The following is a 25,954-nucleotide window of genomic DNA, read 5'->3' on the forward strand; positions in this document are numbered from 1 at the left end:
TTTCAAAGATACGAACGTGCGTTTCATCAGCGTCAGGCATGAGTGAAACTGCAGCTTGCCTTGCATCTCCTGTTGCTGACGATCCTTCAGCTCTACCATCTCCCACCTCCCCTCCCTTCTCCAGTCCATAACTCTTCTTGCCTGTTCACTCGATGCCAGCCCCTGTATGCCAGCTGTTGTACTGTACTACTGTACTTTTCAAGGTACTGTACTGTAAGATTAAAAATGTTTTCTTTGTTGTTTGCGTTTGTTTTTTATGTATTATTTGTGTGAAAGTATTATAAACCTATTACAGTACAGTACTATGTAGCCGATTGTGTTAGCTGGGTACCTAGGCTAACTTTGTTGGATGTACAAACAAAGTGGACCTACGAACGCACTCTCAGAATGGAACTCGTTCGTATGTAGGGGACTTACTGTAACATTTTTAAACAACTTCAAATGTAAAGTTTGCTTAGTAATTTAAATATACAAGAAGACATGGCAGAGAAATATGTTACTGCCTTCCTGACCCAGGCAACCAAAGGAAGACAACGACAGGTGATTGTATATTTTGTTTAATACTTGCATTGTTTCTATAGCGCAATTATAGCAATCTTTAAATTTACTTTTCATTACAAATATTTGTCAAGTTTTGTTTCAGAAACATTTTTCCTACTCTTGCACATGCACCCAGACACACTACAAAAAACTCATTCATAACACAGTAAGGGCAAACATTATTCATGTAAACATCTTTCATTAATTTCCCATAATTTAAAAAAATCATAGAATTATAGATATTGAATAAGGCTCATAGATTTAGTTCAAATTCCACAAAAGACCAATCAAAGATGCTCGTTAACTGTGATGAGGTTAACTTTTGGTTGCAATAAATGCCGAAAGCATTCCCCTGGCTTCCAATCCTTAAACATACCTCACAACCTAATCAATGCATTTCAGGATAAAAAGAGAACACAGAAAACCCAGGAGGAAAAACTTTTGAAGTAGGGAGCTCAGAACCATGAACCCAACTTTCCTCTATGATAAGCAGACATCATGTAGTCCCTGTAGTTTCCCAGTACATGACTTGAGATGAATGACAGTCACCCAAAATGTAACCAAGTTGTATGTTAAGATACATTGGTATGTGTGTACATATTGCTAGTATACACAGTGAAAATTTGTCATCATATTTATCATTTCATTATATCCAGGACTAAAGCGGAAAAAAAAAAAACCAAACCACTCAAGTTGAATATCATTATAAAGGAGTGTTCTAGTAAGAGTCAGGGGAGTTGGGAGGTATGTCCTATAGGGAGGTGATTGGTCTTGATGTTAAAACGACTTCTAACAACGGTGTGTAAAGTCACAGACAGAGGAAGCAAGGATCTGCGTTATCCGAGGATGTCTCTCTCTGGTTGGAAGTTTGGTGCTTGGGTGCATAGTTTCCCAGAGCTGAGACCGGAAGTGTACTGTGCTGAGAAATGGGCCCCTTGCCAGCAGGACCCTCCTCCGTCCTCTCTCGAGGTGGAGGCCCAGAGGCAGGGACTGCTGGCAAAACCGTGAGGTCCCACCCGGGGGTCTGAACCCCAGCTCCACTGAGGGCAGCCTCCCTGACGTGTGTGACTAGGCAGTAAGGAAAGCGGTGGATGGCGGCCAGAAAACCCGGTTCCAAGGTTCCCGTGGCCACGTCTGGCTTCTGATTCTGCTGCCCTGCAAAGAAATTGTGCTCCGGATAACTGCACCGGTGTCTCTAATGCCTCTGAGTCACTCACGGGCCCCCAAAGGCCCGGAGTGATGTCACTAAGGGTGGACATACCTCCACGAGCACCTAACTTCCACCAGGAAGCGGCTGAGGCACTGGGGAAGCCTACGAGCTCTCTCCACGTCAGGTGCAACAACGCAGGGAAGTTGCCACGAGTCAGAGTTTTCTGTAGGCTTTTTGATTTTGTAAAAATCAAAACTGATCTGCATTATATCTCAATAGACTCAGAGAATTCTCACCAAAAATGTTTGCAATTTGTTTAAATAGCACTGGAATAATTCAACTTCACTTAAATATATTCATTCTACCATGAAAATAGTTCATACAAACATCTATTTACATACAAACACGTTAAAATTTGTGAAAAGGGTTTCCATCCCTGTGGTTGTATGGCTTGAAATAGTTTTCATTGCTTTGAGTATGTCTGCACCCATTTGGCAAAATAAAACGATTACAATTTAGGATTTTAAAAATCAAAATGGACACTGAGGCTCCACATTCCTGAAGGGAAAGATCAAAGACAAAAAAAACCCAGTCTATCAAGGTACCTCAAGTAGATGTAAATTCAATATATTTTGTGAACCTTTGATCTGCGGCAAATAAACATTACGACTATCAGTCTTGCAACATGGTTTTGCTTGTTTTTCTAAAATGAAAGATGTCTGGACTCTAAATCACTACTCTTAAGACAGAAACTTGAGGCAACTGTGTTAAAACAAAGCACAACAGAAAACAATAACCTTCCTGGAAGATCTTAAATGCATTTTGCAGTGAGTGATTTAAAATTCCATATAGTAAAGGAAATTTACTGAAGTGCCACATACCACTCACTGAGAAGACAACCCTCGAACTCACTGTTCACAGTTACTGCAATTTTACCCTTACAATTAAATGTTGTCAATGGTTACACCTGGCCTTCACTTGGGCCTTTTCAGGTTGTTGGTGGTAAGGAAATTGTTTTTCAATGTGAAGAACCCCCAGAAGGCAAATAAGTTTAATGACAGCCCCAGACAGGTTCAAAGGGGTCTTGAACAACGAATTTCCTTCTCAGTTTCTCAGGCAGACCAGGGATGAAGCAGGTTAAAATAAGAATAGGTAATGCAAAACTCAAGTCTTCCTTGCCTGTAGCTTTTAAATCTCATCATTCCTCTGTGTCAGAAATTCAGTCCTTACGGTTGTTTTTTGTGAGTCCTTTCAAATGCCCATTTGGGGACATACTCCTACAGATTAGTTCCTATTCCTAACTCTAACACAAGATAATATTTTGTCATAGAAAAGCTGCTAAGGAAAGATCTAGTCATGCAGGAGTTGGACTGAGACGGCTCTGAGTGAATCTGATGGGGACCATGGCATCAGGCACCCTCCTCGGCACCGGCCCTTTTGCAGGAGAGCAGAAAGTTACTCCTTTATCCCCACCACCTGGACTCTTCCACATTTGTTACGATGCTGATGAAACTACCTGCTTCCTGACATATTTCCTTCCACATCGGACATCAAGATTCAGTAGAAAAATACATCCCAAGGCTTCCCCCTCAGCTTTGGCTCAAACAGGGAACAAACCCTATTCCCTCACCAGTTAATTCCTCATGGGACCCCAACCCCCTTGACTGTTTTATCTACCTACAGAACACAGTGAATCTCAAGGCCCCCTACGACCCCACCCTGTGACAAAGCCTTACATTTGGTTGGGGGGGGGTGTCAGGGGGACAAGAGAAGCAGCAGAACCAGACATGGACACAGAGTGATGGAGAGAGGTACTCGCAGAGGGACAGACAGACAGAGGGTCCAATGGGCCAGAGAGACTGGGAGGAGAGGAGGGAGAGAGGGAGCGGCCGGAGGGATCAGCTGGCACGCTGTTATGTACAAACACCAGCCATTCTCACAGACAACAGAGAGAGAGAGAGAGGAGCGGGTAGGGCAGGAGAAAGAAGAGCCAGAGAACAAGGGAGACAGGAGAGAGGACGTGGAGAGGCTCAGCTTGGATGTACTGCTTCCTCTGATTTGTCTGAACGTCACAGACAGACACACTGCCAGGCTTTAAACTCAGAGGGTTATTCACTATCTTATTTGAAAAATGGATTCGCTGGTTAATCACTATTTCCAACTCTTCAGCCACTTTTGTCAAAAGAAAAGAAAAATTCCATTTGAATGGGGAAGCCCATTGGGACAGAAATTACACCCCATGGCAGCCGGCAGCCTGAAGTCCTTGCTTTGCAGTCCTGCGCCATCCTCCCCCGACCGACCGCACTCCCTGATCTGGCTCCACAACCCAACTCACTGGGGCTGATTAAAGCCATCTTTCTCCTGAAGACAGTCACTTTGGGACGCGTTTGAATGAAAGCACCTATCAGAATACAAGTCCCAAGACTCTGCCCATCGGCCAGTTTATGGAACGGTCTCTTTCTACAGAATAGAAGCGATCCTATCCTGGTGCCTTTTAATCTAAAAACTCTATTCAGTTCACTTCGTGGAAGATTTTCCTGGCAGCCTCAGAATTTCTCACGAGTGAACCAGCAGCTTAGCTCCCTGAAACCATGGCCACCCAGCTGCACTGCTGGGGACAGGGGAGCTCTGGGAAGCCTGGATTTACCAAGGGAAAGGGCCACTTCTGTCACTGTCTTGAAGGCTGAATCCTGTGCCCAGGAGCTGCCAGAACTGAAAGTTGTGAGCAGCTCTGGATGAAGCACTTTTGTTAAATTCTTCCCAAGAGCAATGTGTCACTGACATGAAATAGCAAACTTCCTCCTGCCTGTTTCTTTTCTCTTTTCCTGCTCCCAGCAAGCCTTCCCTACTAGCCAGAGCTACAGTGTGGAAGGCTTCAGCTTTCAAGACCAAACTGACTCGGTGACAGGTGCCCCAGCTGACAGTTGCAACTTGTAGCAACTGCTGCTTTCCAGACCTCCCAGCTCCTCAGCTGGGCATCTGAAGAGGACACAGCTATGGCGTGTGGTGAGGGCACTTACAAAAACCCCAAACTCCCAGAGTTCCCCCAGAGTAATCCCAGTCAGGTTACATACCTAATTAGCTAAACTAAAAAACAGGGGCTTTTCTCCTTATTTCTGCAGTTGTGATTACACACGGCTAGCAAAAATGGCTGAAATGCTATTGATACCGTTGCTTCTAAACTATACAGGTGTTAGTCTTAATTCACAAGGCTGTGAAGCAGATAAGTGCTTTGAAATTACAATGATGAAGAGTTTTACCATTAAGGTTTGATTTGTACCTAGTGATCAGTACGTCTCTCTTAACAGTAGCGATTTAAAAAAAAAAAAAACGAAAAACGAAGAAAACCTTTTGAATTCTGTGTTATAATTCAAGTTTGCTATTTGACTTTTGAATTCAATGCACTGTGCCACAAGCCAGACTGCTCTGTTATGTACATTTAATGTGTACCCAAGGAGAAAAAAAATTACTAGCACTATTGAAGATATTGCAAAATTGCCACGTCTACTGCTTAGAAATACTAATTTCCCTCTCTTCTTTCTTAAAGTATATGTTACAACTCTTCCATAACTTAATGCAAACAAAGTAAATTCATTTCTTCTCACATCTTAAAGCAAAGATACCTTTGTTTACATGCGAGAATAATAATTCTATAATAATAGCCCGGCCCTAGGAGCCAGGTCTTTATATTAGGACATAATAATGAAACAGTGATATAGAGAGAGCCAGAGAGACCTACACACTGGCACTGAAACGAAATCCATTTGGAAGTTTTCTCTTGTGAAAGATACCTAAGATAGAGAAGAGGACTAAGGGGTGAAGTGACTCAAAAAGTGGGGTTCTGTTCGCTAGGGAAAAAACAAAGCCATTCTATTGCAAGAACAGATCAAAGGTTAAAAGGCAAATGATACTACATTTAGAGAATAAAAATGTAGTAATTCTCTGTCCTCCATATGGCGCATATGCAAGTGTGATAACGCAATTTGCACTGGCCACAGAAATAAACCTCATGGAAAAGCCACTGACTAAAAATGACTGAAAAACCCCCTTTTTCCCTTTTTTCAGTCTAATCGTTTGGCATCTCTGAATGTGGTACAGATTTAGTCTTGAACCACCCAAGAACATCACGCTGTCTTCTGTCAAGTGCTCAACAGTACCTCTCAGGAGGGCGTTGTTGCTAGCTAATTTTAAATCTGGTATGAGTAATACAGTCAGACCTAGTTAGTATTCGAGAAAGTTGTAGCGAACGCAGAGTGAGAGGATGTGATGTCACAGCATGAGCAGTCCCTGGTTGTCCCGTTGTCGGATAAACGTAGTGCATAGATCCAAGTTTCTATTCCAGGTCTCTGAAGCCCAGAGCCAGGCCTTTCACTTCTGCTGGGTGGCCTGGAAGGCCTTCAGCTCCACCTGGTACCACTCGGGGGCTTCAGGCCCACTCTTTCCCGGGGGGCTGTGGTCGTAGCCATAGGCAACAGTGAGTTCCTCGTCGGCCTCCACGGCTCGGAGCGTGCGAATGCATTTGATGGGTCCAAAACGGGGGTGGACAAACCTAGACATCAAGATGCACATGGTCATTCCCGGGCCGGACCGGGAGGTCAGATGCAAAGGCTAGAAGGGCTGAGGCGGGAATCACCCGTGTGCTTGCTGCGCCCTGGACACCACCGGCAGGTCCTCAGTGTGCGGGCCACCGAGGAGCCGGCATCAGCTTCCCCTGGGAGCCTGGTGCTCACGGGGCTACTCCGGGCTTCCCCACCCAGACCTGGTAGTGGAATCTGCATTCTAACACCCCGCCACCCTCCCCCTCCCCGGTGATTCCTATGTACATTAAGGTTTAAAAAGCACGGCCCTATCTTCCTTTCTGAGCCTATTTGCCACTCTGTATTTGTAAATCAACAATCAGGATCTTCAACAAAAATCTGTCTTTAATGAGAAATCAGATCCAGTGCAGCCTGTCAGCATTTCAGCTGTACCTCGGGGAAAGGCTTTGCCAGGGCACTTCTGGAGTTGTAAGAAAGAGCCCTGTGGATTTTCAAAAGCGAAAACCTCTGTTTTCCATCCTGTACCTATAGAGGAAGAGTTATTTTCTAGCATAAAAGTAAACGAAGGGCTTCCCTAGTGGCGCAGTGGTTGAGAGTCCGCCTGCCGATGCAGGGGACACGGGTTCGTGCCCCGGTCCGGGAAGATCCCACATGCCGCGGAGTGGCTGGGCCCGTGAGCCATGGCCGCTGAGCCTGCGCGTCCGGAGCCTGTGCTCCGCAACGGGAGAGGCCACAACAGTGAGAGGCCTGCGTACCGCAAAAAAAAAAAAAAGTAAATGAAGATCTTTTTCCCAAGAGGGAAGCTCAGACCGCTCTGCCATCCTGCTTCTTTCAGATTTCCCTCCGATGCACCCTGTGATGGGAGAGGCCGGGCTAAAGCTAGGATTATGCTCCTCTGCCAGAGGCTCCCAGCCTGGCTCACCTGCACAGCTCCCTGCAGGGGAACGGGAGCTAAATAAGTATTAAGAGACTCATCTCCTCTAACAGCTGCTGAAACCCAACACGGATACCTGGAAGGCAGGCCAGAAAGAAATTAACTTTGTTTTCCTATGCATCTGGTCAAATCCATTCATTTATAGTTACATTTTGAACAAAGGACATTGAAACACCAAAGGAGGAGGTTCCAGGCCGGAAGTCAGAGGTACATGGGGTTTGATGGCAAGCGCTTGGTGGGAGAGGAGTGTGTCTGCAGTGTATGGACATATTTTGTGGGGAGTAAAAAGGAACAACCACACCCTCACTCCAAGGGGGCCTCTATGTCCACCCCCTTTGGCTGTCCTGTTTCTTGGAAAGCACACTTGATTTGGGCCCGAAGACTTTGGTGTGAGTCCTGGTGCCACACATTATTACTGCGTCCTTGTGGAAAGCTCGCCTGTGTCTCTGAATCTCACTTTCCTCACCTGCCAAATCATGATAACATCGGTAATCCTTATCCTCCAAGAATCATTGTGGTGACAAGATAGGGTCACATAAATAAAGCACCACACGCAGTGCCTGGCACAACTGAAGACTCGTATCAGTTGTGACATGTGTAAGCAGGCACGTGGGTATATGAGAGCACGCACATGCACAGGAGTCTCAGACTGTGCTCCAGCACAGAGGACACCCCTGGATCAGGGATTTGGGAATTCCTTATTAAAATCACAACTCTTTGTCTCTAAATTAAAATATTTCATTAAAAAAAATATTTACTCCTTACAATGGAATATTACTCGGCCATAAAAAAGAATGAAATAATGCCATTTGCAGCAACATGGATGGACCTAGAGATTGTCATACTAAGAGAAGTCAGTCAGACAAAGAAAAATATATGATATCACTTACATGTGGAATCTTAAAAAAAAAAGATACAAATGAATTTATTTACAAAACAGAAACAGACTTGCAGACATAGAAAACAAACTTATGGTTACCAAAGGGGAAAGGTGGGGAGAGGGGGAGGGATAAATTAGGAGTATGGGATTAACAGATACACACTACTATATATGAAATAGATAAACAACAAGGACCTACTGTATAGCACAGGGAACTATATTCAATATCTTGTAATAACCTATAATGGAAAAGCATCTGAAAATGAATATATGTATATCCAAATCACTTTGCTGTATACCTGAAACTAACACAGTATTGTAAATCAGTGATACTTCAATAAAAAAAATACTCCTGAAATGGAGCTCTAGGTAACCTTCTGGTACACTGGAAAAAAATCACACAAGAAGCCTAAGATTTCTTTTAGCGTCCTCTTGTACTTTAATTTTCTTGCTCATTATCGTTATTCTCAGGGAGTAGAAAATGGACACACTGAAAAGACAGAACTCAATCTCAGGTGCTGATTCTTCAAAGCAGCCCTAAGGCACAATGGTTAAGAGCACTTCTCCACTTTGACAAGAGCCCTGCGTTTCGTTTCTTTTTTTTTGCAGTACGCGGGCCTCTCACTGTTGTGGCCTCTCCCGTTGCGGAGCACAGGCTCCGGACGCGCAGGCCCAGCAGCCATGGCTCACGGGCCCAGCCGCTCCGCGGCACGTGGGATCTTCCCAGACCAGGGCACGAACCCGCGTCCCCTGCATCGGCAGGCGGACTCTCAACCACTGCGCCACCAGGGAAGCCCGAGCCCTGTGTTTCTTGTCACTGATCTGGGACCAGCAGTAATACCAGGAGCCCCACGAAGTTACTGGGAGGATTGACTGACAATGTGCACAGAAGGCTTTAGCACAGCACCGACCTAGAGGAAGTGCTCAGGAAACACTGGCTGCACGATTAGCACTCAGACCAAACCTCTGGGCCACCCTCTTCGGTCCCTTGTCGACAAGTAACCTATATTTACAGCGAGAAAAGTAGTTCCTGCCTATCTGTCCATGTGGCACGCTGTACCAGAGTGCAGTTAAAACAGCTTATAGAACTGCTGTTCTGTTTAAGTTACAGTGTGCATAACAGTACCAATGATTTTAGAAACAAATGAATGCCATGGATTGGTATCTGAATGTTATATTTGATTATTATTCAGCTAGTCTCCCCATGACCCCAAATAACTAATCGTTCACATTGGGCTTGGAAAAAAAAAAAAAACTCTGAGGAGGGACTTGATTTTGCACAAATGGTTCCTTCTCTTGTCTCCTGTGCTCTCTTCTTTTTGATGAGAAAAATCATGTTCTTGCCATGAAATCACAGGACTCATTTGTTTTAAGGGGCAGCCTAAGTAGCATTTGTTATCCTTAGTTACCACTGCTTTAAAGGGTTGTTGTTCAGCTGTGGCAGCCTGCAAAGATGCTTTGGCCTAATTCACACTGGCCGTGAAAGCCTTGGAGTTAATAACAGTGTCAGTTTCATTTCACATGACACATGTCCTTTGCCATTTCTACCCGCCCTTTAAACAGAAGTTGTAGCTTCAGTACTTGGTACTGGCTGACAAGGAGAGCAAGTCAGTGCCAGAACAATTTTAAAGCCATCTCAGGGATGCAAGAAGGGATATTCAAATCCTGGCAATTTTCCTACAGATTAAATGCACATGATCAGATCCTGCTTCTGTTAACGAGCTAGAGGACTAAGTGACAGCAAACTACAGCTGAGCAGAAAAGGTTGCACACAGCTGCCTAACTCCTAGACTCCTAGCCTGTCCTCAGGCTGAGTTAAGGGCAGCAACAACATGGAATCTCAGCTGTATCCTTTAAGGCATAGTCGGAGATGCTTGCCTTTTGGAAGAGAGGGTTCGGAGGGCACATGAAAACTACTAAGATATTTGCAGGACTACTATGTGGAAGAGAGACTGACACTGTACACAAGAAAAAAAGGGAGGTAATTAGGGCCAAGGGCTGGATAGTACAGGGAAACCCATAAGGGCTCAACAGAAGGAACTTTCTAATCATCAGAGCCCAACAGCTAATTCCATGATATGTATTTGTTTGTCCAGACAGCCGCCTTTGTGGATAATGGTAAGGTTCTCATCAATGGAGGTTTCCAAGAGGTTCAATGCACCATTGGAAGGGGAAGTAGGATTATTTGATTTTTTAAAATAATGATTTTGTTGAGATATAATTCATGTCTCATAAAATTCATCCATTTAAAGTGTACAATTCAGTGGTTTTCAGTTGTGCAACCATCACCACTAATTTTGGAAGCTTTCATCAGCCTCAAAAGGAACCTCCACGCTCATTAGCCATCAACTTCTACTCCGCCCACCCCCGCCCCCAGCTCTAGGCAACCACTGATCTGCATTCTGTCTCTGCGGCTATAGTGGACTGTTCATATACATGGAAATCATACACTACATGCTCTTGTGACTGGCTTCTTTTTTAATATTTATTTATTTATTCTGGCTACACTGGGTCTTCATTGCGAGCACGTGGGATCTTCGTGGCAGCCTGTGGGATCTTCGTGGCAGCATGTGGGATCTTTAGTTGCGGCATGTGGGATCTTTAGTTGCGGCACGTGGGATCTTTAGTTGCGGCATGCGGGATCTTTAGTTGTGGCATGCAGGCTCTTAGTAGCAGCATGCATGCGGGATCTAGTTCCCCCACCAGGGATCGAACCCAGGCCCCCTGCATTGGGAGCGTGGAGTCTTAACCACTGGACCACCAGGGAAGTCCCCATGACTGGCTTCTTGCATTTAGCATGTCTTCAACTCCTCCATGTTGCAGCATGTGTTCAGTATTTCATTCCTCTTGATTGTTAAATGATAGGGACTCTGATTTTACACGTTTTTTTCCCAATACTGAGAGCTCACACCCTAGGCTCAGGATCTTTGGGTTCTCCTTCCTTGCACATAATAAAAGGATTCCCTAATCTCCACTGTGCAGAGTCATTTCAATTTGTACTATTACTTCAAAGGACACTACCCTTAATTTTCCAGAATGAGACAACTAAAGGACAAAAAAGCCACACTAAAACAGCAACCACTAAGTACAGCATTTCCACAGCATTTCTACTCTTCGAAGCACTTTTCCATATCTGAGTTTCAAGTTATAACCATGAGGCCCCTGGCCAGAGGACCCTCGAATATTCTGAGGAAGCCACCTTCCTCGAGGCAGGATGACACCTTTGAGGTACCCTCCTCATTCTCGGGGCCCCAGCCACTGGCCGCTTGGTATCCTACTCACATGTCATAGATGCAGTTCGGAGTGAAGGAGTGATTTGCCTTGTGTCCTAAGGAGGCACAGTACTTGGATACACGGTTGTAGGGCTCAGGCACATCAATGACTGTTTCTTCATCGAGGGAGAGGGTGTTCCCATTAAGAGTCCAGTCCCTGCTATCAACCTGCAGAAAACAAGAAAGCAAACATTAGAAAGGCCCTTCCTCCCAGGAGCTCAAAGGACACCGGAGATATTAACTCATTTATCCTTAAACTTCACGGTTTGAGTGCCATATACATGGAAAGAGCCTAAGGCATCCCTTGCACCTCGATGGTGCAAACCCTGCGCACTGATGGTGCAAAAGGCGTATGTGGGCAGCGCCGGGCAGCTCAACTTAGCATTTATTGATTTTACCCTATCTTATATGAAAAAAAGGATTTAAAGTCCTTTTATAAAGACACAAAAAAGTAACCAGATGTCTACTTTTTTTAACATCTTTATTGGAGTATAATTGCTTTACAATGGTGTGTTAGTTTCTGCTTTATAACAAAGTGAATCAGCTATACATATGCATATATCCCCATATCTCCTCCCTCTTGCATCTCCCTCCCACCTTCCCCATCCCACCCCTCTAGGTGGTCCCAAAGCACCGAGCTGATCTCCCTGTGCTATGCTGCTGCTTCCCGCTAGCTGTCTGTTTTACATTTGGTAGTGTATATATGTCCATGCCACTCTCTCACTTCGTCCCAGCTTACCCTTCTCCCTCCCCGTGTCCTCAAGTCCATTCTCTACGTCTGCATCTTTACTCCTGTCCTGCCCCTAGGTTGTTCAGAACTTTTTTTTTTTTTTTGGATTCCATATGTATGTGTTAGCATATGGTATTTGTTTTTCCCTTTCCGACTTACTTCACTCTGTATGACAGACTCTAGGTCCATCCACCTCACTACAAATAACTCAATTTCGTTTCCTTTCATGGCTGAGTTATATCCCATTGTATATATGTGCCACATCTTCTTTATCCATTCATCTGTCAATGGACACTTAGGTTGCCTCCATGTCCTGGCTATTGTAAATAGAGCTGCAATGAATGTTGTGATACATGTCTCTTTTTGAATTATGGTTTTCTCAGGGTATACAGTGGTATATAGTGGCCCAGTACTGGGATTGCTGGGTCATATGGTAGTTCTATTTTTAGTTTTTTAAGGAACCTCCATACTATTCTCCACAGTGGCTGTATCAATTTACATTCGCACCAAGAGTGCAAGAGGGTTGGTTCCCTTTTCTCCACACCCTCTCTAGCATTTATTGTTTGTAGATTTTTTGATGATGGCCATTCTGACCCGTGTGAAGTGATACCTCATTGTACTTTTGGTTTGCATTTCTCTAATGATTAGTGATGTTTCATCCTTTCATATGTTTGTTGGTGATCTGTATATCTTCTTTGGAGAAATGTCTATTTAGGTCTTCTGCCCATTTTTGGATTGGGTTTTTTGTTTTGTTTTTAATAAATTTATTCATTTATTTTTGGCTGTGTTGGGTCTTCGTTGCTGCGCACGGGCTTTCTCTAGTTGCGGCGTGAGTGGGGGCTACTCCTCATTGCGATGGGCGGGCTTTTCATTGCAGTGGCTTCTCGGGCTCTAGGCCCGGAGGCTTCAGTAGCTGTGGCGCATGGGCTTAGTTGCTCTGCGGCATGTGGGACCCTCCCGGACCAGGACTCAAATCCATATCCCCTGCATTGGCAGGGAGATTCTTAACCACTGTGCCACCAGGTAAGTCCCAGGTTGTTTGTTGTTTTGATATTGAGTTGCATGAGCTGCTTGTAAACTTTGGAGATTAATCCTTTGTCAGTTGCTTCATTTGCAAATATTATCTCCCATTCTGAGGGTTGTTTTTTCGTCTTGTTTATGGTTTCCTTTGCTGTGCAAAAGCTTTTAAGTTTCATTAGGTCCCATTTGTTTATTTTTGTTTTTATTTCCATTCCTCTAGGAGGTGGGTCAAAAAGGATCTTGCTGTGATTGATGTCATAAGGTGTTCTGCCTGTTTTCCTCTAAGAGTTTCATAGTGTCGGGCCTTACATTTATCACCAGATGTCTTGAATTAAAAGCAGGTGAATGTTATGTCAACGAGTCAAAGATGGCGTCTGTGTATGGGCCCCTAGGTTGTTTATTTCTCCACTACGGGCTGAGACCTGTTACCTTAAAAGCCCATCACCACCAACCTTAAATTTTTACATACCCCACTGTTATTTTAAATAGCCCAAACAGAGCAGAGTTTTAGCCATTCAGAGTTTGCTTCATCCACAAAACCTCACCCCACATCTGCTAGGAGCAGATAGATAAACCCAGGACCATAAAGACGCCAGACTGTAGCTTCCTTTGGAGTTCTTTGGCCCAGAGACCCCTCCCAGGCTACACATCACCTAGACATGTCAAGCCCCTCTCCGGTCCTTCTTTTTCCCAGGAGTTCCGTTGCCCTGCTCCCCTCTGGACCTTGGCCCCTGTGCCATAAACCTCTGAACAGCCTCATGCTGGGAGGACACCCCCTCCCATGCAGCCCTGCCCAATCACCACCCCGTATCTATAAAGCTTGTTGTGTGCTGCTGCCTCTTGTGGTCTTTTTCTTTAATCAGCCCTCAAATCCCTTGAACCTCTACAGAGAGCAGGATGAAGCCAAAGAAAAATGAAAGTAAGAACATCAAACAGAACCGGAAACCTAAGGAATGCAAAACTGAGCGCCAGAAAAGTCCTACACCTTTGCTGCAGATGGGCAATCGGTGTGACCAGCAGAGTCACGGACAACCAGTGTGCTTTCTCACCCACAGCAGGACTCACTATCCGCTGTGCAAGCAGCAGGCATCCCTTCTCCCAACCCGTCCTGACCAACAGGCCCCAGCATCTGTGCATGCCAGCAAGGACAGCGTTTCGGAACTAACAGGATCCCACTTTCATTCAAAAACTGTTGACACTCAGAGGTATACCATCTCTCCTGTCTGTAAGCTACAATTATGCTTTTATTTGTATCTGATATTCATTCAACAGATACTGACTGAGCACCTACCATATGCTAGGCACTGTTCTAGGTGCAGGGGATACAGCAGTGATGAAAGTGAAAAAATCTTCATGGATCTTAATATTCCAGACCTGTTATGTGATTTGATATATGACACTCAGGACCATCTTCCTTATGTTGCCACTAGTTGTGTATTTTTCTCATCGAAACTTCATGAAGGCAAGGAGGCACCCTCATTCATTTATATAGTGAGTTTCAGCACAGAGCCAGATTCTGCTGTTAGAAACCTTGCTTGAATTCTGCCAGTTACTATATTTGTGACCTTAGGCAAATTGCTTAACCCCTCTTGGCTTCAGTTTCCTTAGATGTAAAACGTTTGAATAAATTATGTGTCAGTATCCCGCGCCACCGTCCACAGGCTGAATTCCTTGGACTTTCTGGATTGACCATCACAAGGGGACACTGCGAGGCAGATCACAGCTCGGTTTCTGCACTGACATCTTTGTCTGGGCGGCTGCTTTGAATGTACAGTGACTTGATTATTTCTCGGCCTTTTGCTTTTTATCATTCCATAGGAACAAACGAAAAATGAAGACGTGAAGGTGGGACGTGAGTGATGGGCTTAAGTCCCACCCAACTTCACACAAGTGAGACCAGGATGGACAGAGCCCTAGCTGTGCTCAAAGCATCAAGCTTTCACCCTTAAGCAGACACTTAAGAAAGCTAGTTGTGAAGTAAAGAAACAAAAACAAAAAAACATATATGAAATCTGAGAAGTGTATCAAAGATGGTGTCTTCAAGGCAAGAGGTGATTCAACTCTTCAACTTTTAATTTTTTTTGGAAATAGAACCCTTCCAGGTAAGATGGAGGCTACTGTATGGCTTTTGCACAGACAGAAGTAGGGGCCCTTCCTGTAAAGCACCGCACCCAAGGTCATAAATTAATTATTGACAGAGTCCGGTTGGATCTCAATTTTTCAGATACTGGGTGTAGTCCAATACAAAGCAATTACTGTCTCCCTGATGGTACCAGCCCACTCTCTATAAAATAGCTGTGGAATGTAAAAAAAAGAAAAAAAAATCATACTAAGGCTCAAAATAAAGAGGAAAATTGGGACGTCCCGGCAGTCCAGTGGTTAAGACTCTGCATTTCCACTGCAGGGGGTGCGGATTCAATCCCTGGTCGGGGAACTAAGATCCCACATGCCGTGCAGTGTGGCCAAATAAATAAATTAAAATATATTTAAAAAAAAAAGATGAATAGACTTGATTTCACAACAGTTAAAAAAAAATAAGAGGAAAATATCTGCTATAGACTGAATGTTGATGTCCCCCCTCCAAGCATATGTTGAAATCTCATCCCCAATGTCAGGGTATCCGGAGGTGGGGTCTTTGGGAGGTGTTTAGGTCATGACAGCAGGCAGAGCCCTCATGAATGGGATTAGTGTCTTATAAAAGAGGCCCCAGAGAGCTCCCTCATCCCTCCAGCCATATGAAGTTACAGCAAAAAGAGGGACATCTATGAACCAGGAAGCAGGCTCTCACCAGACACTGAATCTGTTGGCACCTTGATCTTGGACTTCCCAGCCTCCAGAACTGTGAGAAATCAATTTCTGTTGTTCATAAGCTACATAATCTATGGTGTCTTTGCTAAAGCAGTCTGAGGCTGGCTATAAGACAATATCCAAGCATTTTACAAAAAACCCTAGCTTTTTGCTCCTTTATATTCCTAGTGAATATTAAAGTAAAAGGACTAATGAGAAAATTAATAAGGGTGCTTGAAACAAAACCCTTTAACCAATCACGCTGATTTTCCACTTCTACCCCGCTCACCTCTTGGTGTGTAATTCGGACTCCATTATAAAAAGACATAACAGTATTGGGTCCCACTGCTACCTTTGAAAACAGTCCTTCTCCAGCACTGGAAATGAGAGATTCCGCAACATAAACCCTAAACAGAAAAAAGGGGCAAATAATGATTTTTTTTAGTTTGATATGTCATCCCTTACATCAACCACCAAAATAGTCTTATAGCTACGGGATACAAAATGTCAGTTCATAATAATCCAATGAGGAAGTAAGAAACAGTGAAACCACATATTTTGGCATTAGAAACTGGAGAACTGTTACTTATTTCTCTCACTGCTCTCTAATAAAGGGATTATTAGTATATATTCACAAGGTAACTCAGTGCTTGATAGAAGGTTTTTAAAAATTTGTCTGTTTTAATTAATGACAATTTCCACTGTCTTCCTAGACAAGGCAAACATTTCCCAAAGCTAATTAAAGCTATACCTAAGTTTCTCAGTGCCAAATAGGAGGGAAAGACTGTTTTAATGGAGCCCCAAGATGAATCTTTTACATAATAAAATATATCCAATAAGCACTTCCCAACAAAGGAGTTTATAGCAGATCAGCTCAAGGACCAAATCTGGCTGTGTCCATTTTTGTAAATAAAGTTTTATTGGGACACAGCCACACCTATCTGTTCAATATTATCTATGACTGCTTTAGCATTACAAAGGTAGACTTAAGTAGTTGCAGTAGAGACCCACAAAGCCTAAAATACTGACCACATGGCCCTTTATAGGGCAAGTTTGCCCACCACTGGTTTATAAGAAAACAGCACTCATGATTACGGAACTGGATTTAGTAAGTAAGTACATGCCCCGTCCACAGGATTTCAGTTCTTCTGGCCCCTGTGATGTAATGACTCTGGTGGAACTGGTCATCTGGGATTTTTGTTATGTAGATCTTCTGCTTATTTGATGGGCTGGAAGGCTGAATTATTGCTTTTACCTCTTGACTCTCTCCCTGGGACAGAATTATACGTCCTGCTGCTTGGCCGCATGACTGCCCTTCAGCTTGGGCTGAGGATACATCCCTGCCTGACTGACTTTGGTCTTGGCCATATGATCTGCTTTGCAACTAGGCAGAAGTGACTGCAAAGCTAGGTCTTGGATATTAAGAAGCATGGCAAGTTTCTGCCAGCTTCCTTGAGTTTCCATTCATCTCCACAAGAAGAAGATGCCCCGGGGGGCTGTTGCTCCCTTAGCCTGAGTCTTGGAATGAAGGCATGTGAGACAGACTGGAACCCAACTTGAAACCTGGAGTGTAGCCTAGTCCAGCTGAGCCGAGTTGAGCCCAGTCAAAAGTGGCTGAACGTCAGCCAATCTACAGAAGCATGAGCGTAAAAGAAAATGTTTGCTTTCATAAATCACTGATAGTCTGAGGGTATTGTTATGTGGCATCATCACAATGACAGTAACAAAAAATGACTGATGCATACGGTTATGGTACTGTTGTGTTTTGGGGGCTAACAAGAGACCAAACCTTTCTCCCTGCCAACAGGCCAGAGCCTCGTGTCAAGAAAGAGGCCATTCATTCATTGTGACATTGTGGTGTCAGCCCTGTCAGTTAAACCAGGGAAGAGGCCTTTTCTCCGATGGGGACGGGACAGAAACTGAATAGAAGCCACGCTTACAGAGTGAGGCCAAGAGAAAGCCAACTGCAGATGGCACTCTTACCCACAAACAGGCCAGTCGCTGGGGAATAAGAACCCCAGGCAGGGGACCAGAGAAAACCATACCAGGAGCTTAGAGTTTAGCTAGGGTATGAAATGGAACAGGGCTTGACACTCTGGGAGGGATCTTAGAGAATCAGAAACTTGTAATTTATAAGCTGGAATGTTTTTATGCTTCTTGTATTTTCTTTGTTTCACTCCTGTCTTCCCTTAGTGAATAAAGAAATTATCTCACATTCCAGACCCCCTCAGCTGGGCTAAGTAGAAAAGGAGGCATTTGGTCCCTGCCTCGGCTAGAGCTTTCAAGAGTGTGAAATGCTCCCTAGGGGCCAGCAGGGGCTAAGGCACAAACTGTGGCACCAGAGCCCCAAGAAAGGGGACACTTGAGCAGGGCATAGCTGGCTGCCTGGCCCAACTGCTGTCTTTGTAGAAGCTTCATTCTGGGACTGACACACAAGCTGTTCTGTGCTTTATGGGTGGAAAAACTTCCTTACAGGGACAGATTCTATATGACAATAAAAACACTCTTCCTCGGAATATATGACTATTTTTTTCTGCTCAAGAACTCGGCCTTAGCAGAGGGCCAATAATTCCTACCACAAGGGTTATTTAATCTCACATAAATGGTGCTGTTTAAACCACATGGAAAAAATTACCTCTCTGATTCATACGGATCTGGAAGAAGGGCATTGGTAGAAATGCAAGATGAAGTTGACTTATCAAAGTGGTACACCGAACCTAAAAAGCAAACAAAAATCTCAGTACAAGGCCCAGAGTTAGGGAAGAGCGTTCTCTCTATCCACAGGACCAGAAAGAGTTAAATAATGAAAAGTGTTATTCAAGTCAGGCCAACTAGAATGAAATTCTTCAATATAAATGGATAGTTTTCTAAAATGATAATAGGTTTTTATGATAAGAAAGTTTAGTGGTGCGGGTTAGGGGAAAAGAAAAGTTTACTTATGCTGAGTAAATGTGCAAACATAATAAATTTCTTAGCTTCATTCTCCATCATATTCACATGAATCTCTTGGTGATTAAAATAACATCCATTATATTTAAGAGAATTTACGATTGTGAATAGATAAATCCCAACTCCTCATTTTGTTACGCAGTAAAAGATACACATATGGGTTTTATTTCTTTTCCTGAATATCTAAGTGGAAAAAATACATACAGATAATCAGGAAAAGGTTAATCTAAAGAAATACTTTTTTTATATTACTCCTGAAATGCTTTCACTTTATTCAAGAATAGAATAATGAAGATGGATACCATGTTATACAGCATAATTTACTTTCTCTCTTTCATTCTACAAATATCTGGAATTACCTGGGTGCTCTACATGTAAGCATCACCCACACCATTTGGTACAACTGATGTTACACCTCTAAGATCACTTATGATTGGAGAATCATAAGTATAACAAATATTGCCATAACGTCAAATATTTTCATACGAGGGGATTAAAATCTGCTGTTTTGTTTGTTGAACTTTGTGATGTCGAATTGAGTCGCTAAAAGATATTTTTAGGTTATTACTGAATACAGCGATTGGATGCTTAGTAGATGGGAACGGTAACATGTGGTAATATTAGTTCTAATTAAAATATGTGATAGAGGGACTTCCTTGGTGGCGCAGTGGTTAAGAACCCGCCTGCCAATGCAGGGGACATGGGTTCGATCCCTGGTCCGGGAAGATTCCACATGGCATGAAGCAACGAAGCCCATGCACCACAACTGCTGAGACTGCGTGCTGCAACTAGTGAAGCCCGTGTGCCTAGAGCCCGTGCTCTGCAACAAGAGAAGCCACTGCAATGAGAAGCCTGAGCACTGCAACGAAGAGTAGCCCCCGCTCGCCGCAACTAGAGAAAGCTCACGCACAGCAACGAAGACCCAAAGCAGACAAAAATTAAAAAATAAAATTAAATTAAATTAAAAAAAGTTCAATGCCAAGGGAATATTGTGTAAAAAAAAATATGTGATAGAATGAGATAGTAGCTGACTGGCTAGGTAACATGCTTCCTATAGGCAGGTTTACACCAGTCATTACAGATTGCTGTGCAAGACATAAATGGATAGTTTTTAGGTTTGTTCTGGAGTTTCGTTCTCAGGTCTTAATAAACAGCCATCAGAAGTATCTTTTAAAATCCCATTTTTGCTTTTGAATTTTCTTTATTCATATGGTTTAAAAGCTGCTTGTGTAATTACAATTTTTAATCAAGAAAAAGCTTTGTCATGAAAATTGGAGATCTCTCTGGTCAGATCAGATTGGATAATAGTTTTAAATTTTTCTTGTGGTTTTCTTGATACTAGACACAGTCTATAGACTCCAACCACCCACCCTTGGCAATTGTCTCCTTCACTAAAAATAAATTCAGCCTCAGCAGAATTAAGGAGAACAGACTGCTTTTGATAAAGCATTAACAAAGTCATCTTATTTCTATTAAAGTGGTTCAGAAGCCAATTAGTAATTTATTCCAGAAACGAAGGTACACAACCGTCCTAGAATTAATGTTCGTTCTCTGCAAAGAATTAGCTTCAGAGCATCCTCCCAGAGCACAAGGAAGACATACGGTGTTCCAAAGGCTAATAAGTAAAGAAACAAGTTTTGGAACTGGAGGGCTTACTCCAGCAAAGTCAATTATTTTAGGTACTAAGGCATCACAAATTATTCCACTAAGCAATTCCTAAGTGGTCACCAATGGCTACCAGGTCCTCTTTCTGTTTCCTTTTTTTATACAATCAAAACCCAAATTAATGGGCTTCCCTGGTGGCACAGTGGTTAAGAATCCGCCTGCCAATGCAGGGGACAGGGGTTCGAGCCCTGGTCCGGGAAGATCCCACATGATGCGGAGCAACTAAGTCCGTGCGCCACAACTACTGAGCCTGCGCTCTAGGGCCCACGAGCCACAACTACTGAGCCTGCATGCAACAACTACTGAAGTCCACGCTCCTGGAGCCCGTTCTCCGCAACAGAGAAGCCACTGCAATGAGAAGCCCGCGCAGCGCAACAAAGAGTGGCCCCCGCTCACTGCAACTAGAGAAAGCCCATGCACAGCAACGAAGACCCAACGCAGCCAAAACTACAATAAATAAATAAATAAAACCCAAATTAATGTCTCAAAGTAAAAGTCAGAAAACAATCCAGATCACTCGGTGTCTAACCAGGAAACAGACCATTTGAGTATTTCAGAGAGAGAGAATTTAATACAGGGAATTGGTTACACAGAGGCTGGAAGAGCTGGGAAGCCAAACAGGGCAGTGAAGAGCCCAGAAACTGGCAAGAGCAGGAGGCCAAAACCCTGAGCCACAGGGACAGAGGCAGAGGCATTCCTGGAGCTCTAGAGCTGGGGGAGTCCAGGGAAGCTGGACCCGTGGGGGACCGTCCTGCTGGGAGATGGAATCAGGAGACAGGCCACTGCTGGGGACTCTGCTGGACACAGAGAGGGCTTCTCCCTGCTCCTGTCCCTCTCCGTGTTCCCAGCCTGTGGCCAAAGCCAGACAGAAGCCCCAGGCACAAGAGCCTGGGGAATGCAGCCTGCAAGGGGCAGAAGCCCCATGCAGTAAAGCAGGGCAGGGAAAGGCTGAGGAATGCACCCGGACCAGCACACAGCCCATTAAAGGAAGTTAGTTCAAAAAAGAAGAAAAAACCACTTTCAAACCAAACATTTCTGTGGAATACACATTCTGTTGTGCAGAAATTCTCCTGTGAATTCCCATCTCCCTTCCTTAGACTAATACTTTCCTCACGAATGTACTAAGTGCCAACCACACGTAAAGCACTGTGTTAGGGGCTGTGCAGATACCAGTGGGAGTCGCATCTCTTCCTGCCCTCAAGGATGCATCTTCTTCAACGCATACCGTCCCTCCCTCTACTCCCTTAGACAGGCCTGTGCTCCAGGAAAACAGAAGGCACCCTTTCCTTTTCCTCCTTTCCCCTATCGTTGGTACTATGACCTGTGACTAGAATTCATCCATTCACTTGACAAATGTTACTTCTAAGAGGTGAGCCAAGCTGTAAAGATGGAATAGGCAGGGACTTCCCTGGCGGTCCAGTGGTTGGGACTCCTCACTTTCACTGCTAGGGCCCAGGTTCAATCCCTGGTCGGGGAACTGAGATCCCACAAGCTACGCAGCCAAAAAAATAAAAACTAATAAGGGCCTACTGTATAGCACAGGGAACTCTACTCAGTCCTCTGTAATGGCCTATATGGGAAAAGAATCTAAAAAAGAGTAGATATATGTTTATGTATAACTGATTCACTTTGCTGTTCACCTGAAACTAACACAACGTTGTAAATCAACTATCCTCCAACAAAAAAAAATTTTTTAATCAAATTTAAAAAAATGGGAATTCTGATTTAATAGTCCCAAAGTGGGCCTGACAGCCTGCATTTCTAAGAAACATCCAGGTGATGCTGATAACTGTGTTTAAGAAGAAAAAAAAAAAGATGGAAAAGACATTAGCCAGGGAATGGAATTCCTATGGAAAGAGGCAAAGAGATGAGGAGAAAAGAAATTCCAGGCAGAGGCACAAGGAGAAACTCAGCAAGAAGTAAGTGGAGACGGAGAAGCAGTTTGTGGATCCAAAAGCACAGAGAAAAAGGAGAAGGCGGTTGTAGGAGGATTTTAGGTGAGATACTCGATTTCTGTTTCCCTCTTCCCCTCCCTCAACCACTGGACCAGAGGCCACATGACCCGAAAGCCCTCATCTGTCAGCCAGTCAGTCAATCACTGTAACTGGAAGAGGAAGGAGAGAGAAACAAAAGGAGCAGAACACAGAGTAAACACCGCGCCCGGTGCCTCCCAGTCACCCAGAGCAACTATGGTTCCTGACCCTTTTGAGACCCAAATTGTTCAACCTATCCTTAAAAGAACTGCGCCTGCTAGAATCTTGCCAATAAATCCACCCCCCTCCTTTTTTTGGCCTTAAGTTAGTTTGAAGAGGGTGTTTGTTATTTGCAACCAGGAGTTCTAAGAAAAATCATCATTCCCCTCTCACTTCCCAAAATGTGTTTCGTATTTATACTAAGAAGAATGTAATAACCACAGTAACTTTCCTGATGGGGGCTTTATGGTAGGTGCCACTATCTGTATTTTATGATGAAAAAACGGGTTCTGAAAGGATAACTAACCTGCCCCAAACCATAATACAGTAAATGTTGGCACTGAGACTCAAACGAGGTGACTCTTAAGTCCAGGACTCTTGCCACTAAAAATGCTGCCACTTCCAAATGCTGCCACTTTTAAAATCTGCATCACCAAGTGGGATCCTCCCCTAGCTGGAGTCTCCTCATTTCTAAACCTTATAACACTGTCTCCTTTTGGAATGGATGTGAAAAGTGCAGATATTAGAGTTTGAAGTTCAAAGATTACTGTTACACTTAAAAAACCCTTCATTTTGGAATGATTTTAAATTTACAGAAAAGTTGCAAACATAGTAGAGTTCCCAATGCCCCTCACTGCTTCTCCTAATGTTAATTTCTTGTGTTACATGGTACATTTGTCCAAATTAAGAAACCAACATAGCTGCGTTAGTATTGACTGAACTCCAGACTTTATTCAGATTTCACCAGTTTTTCCACGAATGTCCTTTTTCTGTTCCAGGATCCAATCCAGAATCCCATATTGCATTTAAAATGCCTCAATTTTTAACTTAAAAAAACAAAACCAGAGACATTTATAACAACCCAAGTTGGACCTAAATGTAAGTGCTAGGCTTCCTATTTTTGGACTACCACCCTTTGGAGAATCTCCTTCCAATCCAAACAGCTAAATATTATTTAGGCCTATCAATGCCTATATATATTATCTTTTCTTTTTTTAAAAAAATATTTATTTATATATTTGGCTGCACCAGATCTTAGTTGCGGCATGCAGGATCTTTAGTTGAGGCACTCAGGATCTTTAGTTGCGGCGCTCGGGATCTCTAGTTGCGGCATGTGGGATCTAGTTCCCGGACCGGGGATTGACCAGGCCCCCTGCATTGACAGTGTGGAGTCTTAACCACTAGACCACCAGGGAAATCCCTGTATTATCTTTTCTACTTTATTCTCCTTATACCTTAACTTGGATTGGAAATACATATATGCATATTTCAAGGAATCAGACCGATTTAGCTTTCTTAATATTGTGCCACTGCAAATACAAAATCTTGATGTTTTTCTTTGTATATCTTCCAGATTTTCTACAAGAAATAATTTTATACTCAGAAAAAAAGTTTGGTGTGCCATCCTGTACTTCTAAAAAGAAATAGGATTTTTTCTAACATTGATTCCAATAGGATCATTCATGTATGGAATATGTCCTCCAAGAAGATGCTAGACTTTGAAGAGGGCCCGGGTACCAATGTGCATTTATCCTTCCCAGTCAAAGCTCAGGCTGAATCAGCATTACAATCTGTCCCAACTTGGAGATCTACCTAATTTGATTCTTTATCAGTTAAATCATTAAACTGTTTTTTTCCCTGAGATATAATATTTAAAACTGATTAAATTACTGCTGTCATTTCTTCACTCCTTCTGTGCGTTAGAATTATACAGCTATGCCCTTGTCAGATGACTTTTTAGCATGTGCCACTAAAGTGCACGGTGTATATTACCCTGTCTCACTGATGTCCGCCTTGGCCATGTGACTTGCTTTGACCAATGAGAAGTGGGTGAAAGGGACTTTGTGTCAGTTCCAAGCTGAGGCTTTAAGAGGCATCATAGGTGTCTGCTCATGCTCTGGCTTCCTGTGACCACCTGAGAAAACTGACCCAGGCCACCACTGTCCCTTTAGATTGGGCCCAGAATTAAGACATAGAACAGACTCAGAGCTGACTAGAAGCCTCAGGTCCAGCCTGGCCTGGCCACGCCCCACCTGGACCAGTCGAGTACAGTTGCTTAGCAGACCTGTGTTTGCTGTTGTAAACCACTGAGATGCTGAGGTATCTGTTATGCAGCCAAGCTAATACACCAGACTAGACAAAGAAATTAACTTCTCTTAAACCTCAACAACCCGTTTTGGAATTAGAGCAACCCGTCTGAAGCAGATTCAACTTACTTCCAGGCATCAGTTCAAAGTGAGGCCTTCCTTCTTCAGTGGACAGAAGAGTAGCCAGTTTCCCTTCTATCATCTCTCCATCAATGAATTTTCCATACAGGGCAGTCCTCTCATCAGGGTACACGTATGCTATCTTTTCTCCAGTCATCTCTCCATCTTCATTTACTTCTCCTACAAGGCTGCCTCCATCCTGATGGGAGAAACCCAAAACCAGAACATATTATATATAGTATTTATCTATATGACATGAGTTCAAGACATTTCTCTTGTGCACTGCCATTGTTAACAGCACTAATATGGATCATAACAGTTTCAGAACGCAGAGCTTTTCACATGAGCGTGAAAAGCATGAGGCAGCTCTCTCCTCCCCATCCAGTCCCCTATAAGTTATATGCACGGGGGGCATATAGCCTGATTTAGAGAGTCAAAGACGGAGCTGTGCTTTATGATCCTTGGACAAGCTCCTGATACTCTAACTTGGTTTGTTATCTAAGAAACAAACGTTGTATTTGTGATATAAGTTACAATCATCGAAAGGAAATGTAACTAAGGGTTACTTTGGGGCAATATCAAATGTGATGAGGTAGCAGGACAGTCTTACTATTCCTATGATTTCACTTCTCAAATATTGAATTCTGGATTTCTGGTCTAGTAAGAAAATCTTTAGTTCAAAGGTACTTAAGAATTAGCTCAGTATACATGAGTAACGGGAGTCATCCGCACTTTCTAAGGGATAAACAAAAGGACTTGTGGACACTGCCTTTCTGAGAATTCTATTCCATCACTTTTTTTGGAGTTAGAAGGAAAAGTGAAAAACGACCAACTAAATTCTACACCCTTCCCCATCACTTCTTTCTTCCCACTCGTCTTTATTTACTTCTCCCTTCTCCCTCCTTCCAGGAGAGAAGTCAGCTGTGCTTCCTCTTTAACTGTCATTTGCTTCATTCCAAAGGGTCATTAAATGCTTTAGGGCAGAGGCTATCAGAGAATTCTGCATCCTGGTACCAGTGCTAGGGATACAGTAGATGATATAAATATTTTTAAAACTGAATTGGGATACTAAAACCAATAAATAATTTTT

General features: G+C 43.5%; 1 protein-coding gene across 1 annotated transcript in view; it reads right to left on the minus strand.

Moving 5' to 3' along the window:
- Positions 1-541: 541 nt before the first annotated feature.
- The window catches only part of SETD7 (SET domain containing 7, histone lysine methyltransferase), a 49,191-nt gene continuing 23,778 nt past the window's right edge, over positions 542-25,954 (minus strand). Inside the window, exons 5-9 of the mRNA XM_060012072.1 lie at positions 24,874-25,063; positions 18,487-18,568; positions 16,141-16,258; positions 11,325-11,482; positions 542-6,239 (exon numbers count right to left, since the gene is read on the minus strand). Of these exons, the coding sequence (XP_059868055.1) occupies positions 6,059-6,239; positions 11,325-11,482; positions 16,141-16,258; positions 18,487-18,568; positions 24,874-25,063 (729 nt within the window). The 3' untranslated portion in view covers positions 542-6,058. The remainder of the gene's footprint in view (positions 6,240-11,324; positions 11,483-16,140; positions 16,259-18,486; positions 18,569-24,873; positions 25,064-25,954) is intronic.

This window comes from Delphinus delphis, chromosome 5 (genome assembly GCF_949987515.2).
Source record: "Delphinus delphis chromosome 5, mDelDel1.2, whole genome shotgun sequence".
NCBI lineage: Eukaryota > Metazoa > Chordata > Mammalia > Artiodactyla > Delphinidae > Delphinus > Delphinus delphis.